The sequence below is a fragment of the Triplophysa dalaica genome, chromosome 18, assembly GCF_015846415.1.
Source record: "Triplophysa dalaica isolate WHDGS20190420 chromosome 18, ASM1584641v1, whole genome shotgun sequence".
Taxonomy (NCBI): domain Eukaryota; kingdom Metazoa; phylum Chordata; class Actinopteri; order Cypriniformes; family Nemacheilidae; genus Triplophysa; species Triplophysa dalaica.
In genome coordinates this window covers 6,295,297-6,305,369 of record NC_079559.1, presented here as the reverse complement: position 1 = coordinate 6,305,369, position 10,073 = coordinate 6,295,297, and the positions used below count along the sequence as shown (strand labels likewise).

At 38.4% G+C, this 10,073-nt stretch overlaps 2 protein-coding genes across 2 annotated transcripts; one reads left to right on the top strand and one right to left on the bottom strand.

Annotated features, from left to right (window-relative positions):
* The first annotated feature begins 1,046 nt into the window (after positions 1-1,046).
* ugt5e1 (UDP glucuronosyltransferase 5 family, polypeptide E1) lies at positions 1,047-4,685 on the top strand. Its single transcript, XM_056729438.1, has 2 exons — positions 1,047-1,211; positions 2,640-4,685. The coding sequence occupies exon 2, from the start codon at positions 2,643-2,645 to the stop codon at positions 4,248-4,250; it is 1,608 nt and encodes a 535-aa protein (XP_056585416.1). The 5' UTR covers positions 1,047-1,211; positions 2,640-2,642; the 3' UTR covers positions 4,251-4,685.
* A 138-nt stretch (positions 4,686-4,823) lies between these two features.
* dedd (death effector domain containing) lies at positions 4,824-9,993 on the bottom strand. The gene is made up of 5 exons (XM_056729439.1): positions 9,789-9,993; positions 8,244-8,913; positions 7,982-8,086; positions 7,655-7,792; positions 4,824-7,536 (listed from the first exon to the last, which is right to left on the bottom strand). The coding sequence occupies exons 2-5, from the start codon at positions 8,803-8,805 to the stop codon at positions 7,133-7,135; spliced, it is 1,209 nt and encodes a 402-aa protein (XP_056585417.1). The 5' UTR covers positions 8,806-8,913; positions 9,789-9,993; the 3' UTR covers positions 4,824-7,132.
* Positions 9,994-10,073: the final 80 nt, after the last annotated feature.

Sequence of the window (10,073 nt, the reverse complement as noted above, 5' to 3'; positions counted from 1 at the left end):
CAAGCTCTTCTTAGTCGGGCATCTGAGCATCAATTATAAAGCAAAGTGCTCACTGCACTGCTGCCTGTAGTTCCATTAATAAAACATCCAAACAAGAGAATTGTGTGTGTGTGAGAGAGAGAGAGAGAGAGAGAGAGATAGAGAGAGAGAACGATACTGATGCCCATATGGACCGGTCACCTCATTAAATAGTTTATTAAGTGGTTATTATTAAATTAAGATAGCAAGTGATAAACAGTGACCTGCTTAAACTTTTATCCCGTAGCTGCACTTTTCTGCACTGCTCCCCTGAATTCAAGTGGAGACACGTCCCCTAGTGGAGTAGAATATCATCGCAGTCAAATCTCATGTGGTTGCGCAAAGTATCTTCATGAAATCTGACTTCATACGCATGTATAAGAATGTATTTCATAAGAGGAGTCTGATTTTAAATCGTGTATTTGTTTCGTAGACACATCTAGAAAGATGGAATGTTGAAATAACCAACTTTTAAGTATAGGTATAAGTATCTAGAATCACAATAAAAATGTGTTAAACCAATTACAAATAGGATCATACTTGACAAATTGTAATCCTATAAACTAAACTGAAAGACAGGAATTTTAATAGGAGCTTGTTAGATTCTAACAAGATTATATATTTCATCATGCCATTAGAATTGGCTCCAAAATATAATATTTAGTTTGCATTATGCAAAAAAAAGCATATTCATCTGCCAAATGAATGCATCCTATTTCACAAGTCACACGTAGAACAGTGTGTAATGCTCGTAATACCCAAATCATATGTTGATTTTATCCTTTGATTGTTTCATGCTTTCTTGGTCAGTTATGATTTAATGAGTACAATTCAAAAACGAGTAAAAGGTTTAAATCACAATGGAGTGGAATGTGGTGTTTGTAATCCCCAGACATAATTTGTTTGTGAGCCCACTTCTCTTTCCCTCAGGACTCACATGCTTCAGATCAGTGCTTTTATGCTAGGTTATTTAAAAGAGGAAGCACATTTTAAGGCCAAAGTCCAACGCCATGATGTTTGCAGTCAAATATGCTAGTCATTACTTTGAATGAGAGAAATATTACAGAGAGATATAAATGAGCCTGCAGTCCTGGCAACATACAACAACACGTCTACATGCCATATCAGGAATCTAAACTGCTTTAATACATTAACATTGCAAGACTTTTCTTCAGGAAATCACAAAGGACCAGGTACAGTGTTTTATTCTGCTTGTCTATGGAATCTAAAATGTTTGATCAGAAATTCAGAAGCAGTTCAGTCAGATTGAACAGGAAATAAAGACTTTTTAAACTTAAAATGCTAATGTACATATATCCTCTAGTCACCCTAGTCAAACTTGCCTGCTTATACTTTTGCATAATGCTAAACCCTTTACATAACACTTGTATTTAGCACACATATCTCAAAGTAAACTTTACAGTCTGTATGAATAACCCTAAGATTCGGTGACATTTTTGCAAAAATCAAAAAGAAAAACGACGATTTTTTTAAGATGACTAACAAAGACTGAATAAAACATTGTTCTTGATTGTGATATTTTATTTTATAAGTTGAGTAATAATATCATTATATAATACTATTAAGGCTAGGCAACATTTATTTTGTGTTTAATCTGTTACCTGACACAGCCCTTTTATAGCCTACACATGAAAATGCACTGTTGGAACAAAAATGGTTGTAACTCAAGAATGCTGTCTTACTGTTGGTCTCATCTGAAAGAAGACACTTGAAAGATTATTACTGATGTTTTCTCCAAAATAGGCTATTGTGGTTTATGTTTATTCAAAAAACTAAAAAAAGATTTATTTAAAAAAACACATAAAATCTATGTGTTTCAGCCTTAAAACTTCAAAAGGTTAAAGTCCCAAGTACAACGAGTTTTTTATGAAGTTTGAGCTTGAAAGACCGAACGATGTGTCTTCTGTGGGTGTTTAAGATGCAGTGCCACAATAATCCAATAGGGGCAACCTTTGTTTTTGGTATGACATTGGTCACCACAACGGACATTGAGATTCTTCTTTTTTTATATTTTCAATAAAGAGACAATGAAAATTTAGAAAGGACCGTGAACAACATAATGAAAAATCATGAAATGTATGTAAATATGAACATGAAATTAATTTAATTTTAGAAAAGAATGGCACTGTTCAATAATTATAAAAAAAATACTTTTAGACCCTTATCATTTATAAATAGATTACTCCTCATACATAATTTATTTTATAAACAGTGATGAGATGTATTCTAGAGGCTTAGACCTTTCCAACGATATTAAATTTGTCATAATTATAGAATTCATGTGCAAAACCGTAAACTCAGATGTTCCGTATACGGAACTGTGCAGGTAACAAGTCAAGGACCGAACCCATTAATTTTATTTCCGCCCAGATTAGACTCAGAACAAGGATTAAAAACAGGTATCATTTTACCCAAATAACTGATTAAATGCATACGTTCTAGGTTCAGAGATTCTGTATTCTTTCCAAAGGTGTGTAACAGCGCCACCTGTTGTACAACAGTAGAAACATCGATTGCCGTAATAACTCGTCAGTGGCGGGGAAATGAACACAGTTCCATTTCAAAATGATAATCTTTTCAAACATGTACTGTATTTTCAGACAATGCTGTTATTGCACAGCCTCCTCCACCCTCGGATCTTTGTCTTCGTTGCTTTCCTGTGGAGTTGTCCATCACTTTCCCTGGCTGGTAACATCTTAATCTATCCTGTGGATGGAAGCCATTGGCTTAACATGGACATCCTGCTCCGAGAACTTCACAAGGGAGGTCATAAACTAACAGTGATCCGTTCTTCCTCCAGCTGGTACATACCAGAGATCGCGGCACACTACGTGTCCATCACCGTTCCTGTTTTGCACATCAACAGCCTGGAGGACCCACAGTACATGGCTTCTTTTCTTAGGAGAAACATCGACATTCAACGAAATGAAGGGTCTGTTTGGTCATTCATAGGCCTGCAGAAAGAAATTCTCGCTCTTTTAGAGGAGTGTCACAGATCTTCTGCTGAGATGGTGAGGATCATCCTGGAAGATGAAAAGCTGGTAAACAGACTCAAAAAAGCAAAGTACGATATGATGTTGACTGACCCAGGCTTTGCAGGAGGGGTCGTGTTGGGCGCATACCTGAATCTACCAATGGTGTACAACGTGCGGTGGATTACGAATGGGGAGGGTCACTTCGCAATCGCACCCTCGCCACTTTCCTACATCCCGACTATTGGATCCGTCGTAACAGACAAAATGACCTTTACAAACCGAATCAAAAACATCCTGCATTATGGAATTGGTCAATACATAGATCATAAAATCACAAGGCCTCTATATCATGAAGTTATCAGCAAATACATTGACCCAAATACCAACATATACTCTTTAATCCAAGGAGCGGATTTGTGGCTCATGAGAGTCGATTTTGTATTTGAGTTTCCTCGTCCTACAATGCCCAACGTGGTCTACATTGGAGGCTTTCAATGTAAACCCTCCAGGCCTCTTCCGGCCGATCTGGAGACATTTGTGGAGAGTTCTGGAGAGCACGGGGTGGTGATCATGTCTTTGGGGAGTCTGCTTGGAAGTTTGGTTCCTGACATATCCGAAGTCGTCGCGTCTGCCTTCGCTCGCCTGCCACAAAAGGTGATTTGGAGGCACATAGGGGAAAAGCCAACTTCTTTGGGAAACAATACACTGGTAGTGGATTGGTTGCCTCAAAATGACCTTCTGGGCCATCCTAAAACGAAAGCTTTCGTCACACATGGAGGAACGAATGGAATTTATGAGGCCATCTATCACGGCGTGCCGATGCTGGGCCTGCCACTCATCTTCGATCAGTTTGACAACATGGTTCGCCTCCAGGCCAGAGGAGTAGCACAAGTGCTCGACGTCACAGCCCTGGATGTAGATACGCTAACACAAGCACTGAGGAACATTCTAGATGAAAATCAACCATTTCAGAAAAATATGCAGAGAATGTCAATCCTGCATCATGACACACCCAGCAAGCCAATGGACAAAGCCATCTTCTGGCTGGAGTTTGTTATGAGGCATAAAGGGGCAGCACACTTGCGCACCGAGTCTTATAAGCTTCCATGGTATTCCTACCACAATGTGGATGCATTGATGCTTATAACAGGTTTGTTTGTGGTAGCCTGTTGGTTGCTGATCATGATGAGCAGGGCACTGTTAAAAGTTTTTGTAAGAAAAACAAAAACTGAGTGAGGCAACACTATTTTTTGGTTTATAAAATTTAAGATTACCTTTGATAGACGATATTGATGTTAAGATATTTGTATTTTATGTGTCAAGCTTTCCCCAAGTCAGTTGTAAACATCTGGTTGACCCAATGTCCTTAAAATGTTTATTAATTAGAGATGCAACGGAATATTGGTTATAGGTCGATAAAAGTGATTTTTCACAATGTCGGCAGATTGGGCGCTATTCCAAGATAGTTTAAACACAGAAAATGATCAGGGCGGATATATCCCGTCATTTAAAATAGGACAGGAAAAAGCAAATCATTTAGAAAATGTTAAGAAGCATCACCAGTTTGATGTTTAATATTAACAGTCATTATACAAAATAATAACATTTAGAAAGTTAAGAAATAAAAATTTAATTTTCAGAATCGGTATTAGCAGATATTACTCTGAATAATCAGCTATAGGTATCAGTGGAAAATTTAGTATAAGCGAATCTCTAAAAATGTATCTATAAATTGCTTATTGATTTCTCTGAACAATAAGCAGAGACAGTATACATAAAAAAGAATACACAATAACAGGACAATAACAGTATTTTTTATAGTATTTATTGATTTGTACAGACATTGAATGAACCAGCTGTCTATCTTGCACATAAGTCTCACTTAACACAACCACCGGCATGGTCAACAAAAATAAAATGATTCCGAAATCAGTCATTATGGACAGATGGCCAATGATGTTGAACATCTCCTACATTGTGGAATGGTGTATTACTATATATGGTTACGATAGGTGAAATACTTGAGAGTAAAAAATAAAGTGCTCCGTCTTCATCTGTTCTACTGTGTCACTTTTGAGAATACTCATCTCACTTCTCCAAAAAGTAGCAATTCCATTTCTTTCTTTATGAAAAACAAAGTATAAAAAAGGTTAGAAATGACTAGATATTTCAAATCTACAGACCACAGCTCAATTTTTACTGTGTGATATTTAAGGGGGATCAATGTCATACATGCAAGATATAAAGACGAACACTTGAACACTATCAATAGAACATGTAACCTATATAATAGATACCAGTCTGTAACTTTGTTAAGTTCCAATAGGAAAACATTACAAAAAAATGCTTTTCTCCTTCTGTAATAATTATAGCAGTATCATTCATCGATCCACAGCTAATGTCTTTAAATGTTTCACTCTAACCCACAAGTCAGCACTTTTCTTTCAATTTTCAACAGTTTTGTTATATTTTAGAAGATGAAGAAATTGAAAAGAATGAATGAGAATAGGAAGAGAGAAAGGAAACAGCTTTGGTATTTTTAAAGTACAGCGAAAAGATCTCAAATCAAATTACATATGTTCCTACGATTGTCTGTTGCTCAGACAATATTGTTCCTTTTCAGTCATGTTTAAACCCAGGTTGCATTTCAGATTGGCACGTTTTGTGTTACGCATCACTTGCGCAAACTGCAAGAAGGCTTGTTGGACAGATTGGGCAGATTATTTCAACACCTTACAGATGTCTTTCCTCATAACACATTTTTTTATAAATTATATTAAATACAGCACATCTAAAAAAATATATAAGAAAGTACCACAAAAACGACAGGAAAAATAAAAACTGAAAGGTTTCGCTTCTGTCAGGTGTGTGGCATTATTGCAAGTGAGAAAACCTTTCTTGCATCCCAAAACCTTCTTTTAGTACACACAAAACTCTACAAATTAATTTATGACTGAACAAATAAGCTCATTTATAAAAATTCAACAGAGCCTTGATCAAATACTTCTGTCACATAAACTGCCTTCACAAAGCCAATCTTTTCTGTGTTACAACCACTTTCTGTCCAGACATTTATGCTGAATTTGTGAATCCGTAATAATGTTTGTTATAAGTAGGCCTATAGAACCAAGGTGTCCTAATAATTTGGGAAAATCTTGACAAGAGCAAATATTAATATGCAATATTCAACAAGAGTGGACATCTGCCAATGTGAGTGTTTTTCAGTCAACAAAAAAATTACAGGGACATGCAAAATCAAAAGAGAATCTCCAACCAAGCCATCCAGAAGATTCAACACTCCATCCCCCAGTCAGATTTTGACATCCACCGCACCCCATATCATTAATGAAACCCAAATGTGCAACAACTTCAATACAGAAACTGATATCTTTCTCTGTTTCAAGTAGTATAGTGAAGCTAAAACGTTGCTGTGTGTTTTGAAACTTGTGTGACTTTCATTTACTTTTTTATGTGGAAGGTTCATTCTGGAGTTTCTGTTTTGTGAGGTCACATGAAGAGGAAACATTCAAATGTTCCAGATGACAAGAACTTCACATAGATTTTGTAGACTGTATGGAAAGTGAAGATCTTAAGCAATCTTTCAGGTGGCATATTAAAGGCAAATCAGTTTTGTATAAAATGTTATGCAACCTTGATTATCTTAATGAGATGAACATCTAGGCAGGAGAATTTCACTAAAAGTACATGGCTGTAACAAGACTTGATAGAAATGGAAAAGAAAAAAAACACATAAGCTTAAAAAAAATGCATTCGTGTTATTTATGCAAGAAAAGACCAAAGAAATAAAATGCCTTTGTCCGATACTTCCCCCTTCATGTTTTATTTCCACAACTTGAGATACTCAAAATAAAAATAGAAATAACACAACTTTCCACAACATTCTTTAACCCTAAATCATTCCATCATTGTTAGCTGAAGACACAAAACACGGCCTCTTTTAGAGCACCTTCATTTTAAGAGTCACTTCTTTTTCTTTATACATTCCTTACTTCCTGTGTCCCCAAACCTCCATTTATACCTTCTCATTAGTGTCCAAATCTCTCCTCATCACGGTCTTTCTGAATTCCTTCCACTTACCGACTGAGTCAATCCTACCACTAGGACAAGGGACCCTCCTTGCTGCCCATGCTCGCTCCTCCCGCCACCAGGTTTCTCAGCAACTTCCTCCTGCCGGCCTGGTAGTCTTCTTCATCCACGTTCACCAGCAGCTTAATGGCTTCATGGCCAACAGCTTGCTTTAGAGAGTCTGTGATGAAAACGCCCTTCAGGGCTTCCAACAGTGAGCCGTTGATGTAGTCCCGCCAGAAGGCGTCCAGGTAGGTCAGCTCTGAGAACTTGATGTCACAAATGATGGAACCCAGATCACGGGATTTGAGGATGGTGTTGGCTTGGTTGAAACGCTCAAACTGCCTTTCTAGTGCCTCCTGCTTGTTGGAGAAGACGTTGCCTTGCAGAGCTGACTCGTGTTGGCAGTACTCGGCACGTACTCGCAATCGTATATCTGTGAGATTGAAAAGAAGCTTTAAAACACATCTTACCAACATATTGGATTGGATGTCTGACTACAAGAAACGTATTGCCTGTAAAAAGGCAAATCAGTGATAGGTTTGTGTTTTTACCACAGGTCTGTTTTTCTCTGCAGTCGGCTGTTGTGTGAGATCTCTTCCGTTTCCTGCTTGGAGCAGGTGGTATGGGTTTAGCACGCGGTGGGCATACCTGGGGTCCTGAAGGAGGACAGCAGATCAATGGCTGAGGTCCTGAAAGACAAGTACAGAATATGTAAACACCTGATTACAAGCATTACCATGTTGTTATCTTTATTATTATAAAATGATTTAGATTAGACTAGTTCTACATGCAAATCTCCAACTAGTTGATATAAGTTTTGCAAATTCCAATTCAGAATTAGAGAAGGAACTATGTTAAGCCCAGTGTACAGGACGAACCTGTTCTTCTGTGAGGTGTACCCTGCCCAGTCTCTCCTGCTCCTCTAGGTGAAACGTATCGCACAGATGTCTCCTCCAAATATTTATCTACTGGATCTGGGCAAACTAAAATATAAACAGCAACATCACATATTTCCCAAGCCAAGCAAGCGTCCAAATAATTTGCATAATAAGAAGACGGTAGCTACTTTACACACAATATTCATTACATACAATATAAATAACATAAGTAGCTCCACAAACTACCAGCAAGATCTCAAACCTGTCTGTCTCTTGCGCAGAGTGACATAGGGTAGCAGGTCATGGCGAGTTATGATGCGGAGCAGCTGAAGAACGTGCCTAAAGTTCGTCTCATCACACCGCCCCTGTCGCTCCAGAGCAAGCAGGAAGTCCCGGCCGCTCCGTATCCCTCCCCTCTCATACTCGTCAATAACGTCCACAAATAGAAAGGATAGCACACGCACATCCCGATGCGTCAGCTGCGCTCCCACGATATCAAACATGCGGTGAAGTGAGTATAGACCATACGCATCATCCACGGCCTCCTCCGGCCAAGGCTCGACCCTGCCGGATGTGGGTCTCCTAGAGGAGTGGGAATTCCCGCAGGATGGAGGAGTCAAGCGGCTTAGAGAGAGTGCGAGAGAGTTACCGTGAGCTGTCGAGGACGAGGATGCCGCAACCCAACCTCTCCGAGGAGAGGAGACCCCGGATCGGGAATAAGAGTCTATAGAGGAACGCGGAATGTGTTGCCTGCCCTGACTGGAGGAAGAGTTCTGTGGAGAGATGAGGGCAGGGTTGGCATTCCCATGCTGCTGTGAGGTCATCACTCTTTGCTAGACGGCTGGGGTGGATGGCAGAAGGCCCTGACAGCAGAGCAAAGCTCAAATCGGTGTCAACGTGCTCAGCCCACAACTCTCACCTCCGACTTTAATCTAGAAGAAAAAATAATTACCTAAAGACAACAACTGATGTGTGGTGTAAAACAATAGGAAAATCAATGCATTTGTATACATTTTTTTCAGTATATGGGTAAGCTTTACAATAATTGTACATAATTTAACTTCAATAAGGAGGACAATTGTGACTCATTGTACACAGCTCATTAAATAGAATTCAGAAACGCATATATTGCCCAACTGTTTTCTAGATTATGAAAGTAGCCATTGCTCAATAGATTTTAAAGAATGTATTTTAGCATAACTATTGTGTAACAGGCAAGCTTCTATAAAGTATTTTATATACTTGGTAAGTTTTGATACTACAACCATATAGAATAACGTAAAAAAATAAATCATTGGTTGTATGTGTTTACAGTACAAACCATTTATATTAACTATACGTTATATCAATTACTTTATTGGTCTAGTTATGATAATAAATCAACATATAACAGGTTCAAGAGTCTGGCTATTGGGATAGCAAAATACAGCAATCAAATGATTTTTAAAGATATTCGTTCACTGGCTAAAGTAAAAAGCATTCAAACCATTACATAAGGCAGCAAATGAATAATAAAAATACGCTTAAATTAGCATTCACATGCCAACAACCGTAACAAATATATCTGGACAGCTGTGTGTTAGCCTGCTGCCTAGTGTACCCGAGGAAGGATTGAATAACACCCTGGTTTTTAGGAGTATGTTGATTTTTCAATTCAGTATTTATATACAGCTAACTCTAGAATCTTTATATTTACAAACATATTTCAACGTAATGTAAATGTGTTTTAAAAATAGCTTAGCAACGGACTGCCTGTATGCTAACGTCAACAGCGTGTAGCAACACTGAAGGTACTCAACTGTCTTACCTCTTTACTTTCATGAATCTCTTTATAAACACGGCGACAATAGACTTGCTCTTAGTTTAAGCATGCGGACTGGTCCTCATTCAGGTGCAATGATGGTTTCTGGGGGTAATTTAAACGGTTTGGTGAAGCTTGGTAACGAGCCCATTTTTTGTTCCTCTACTAAAATGTAGGTACATCCGGGAGATGCGTGAGCTTGGGGCAACATCCGGGGAATGCAGGAAACGCTTCATCTTTATTCAACAGACAATGCACGCTCAGCGTGTCTTTACTCCTGACAGATGTGTA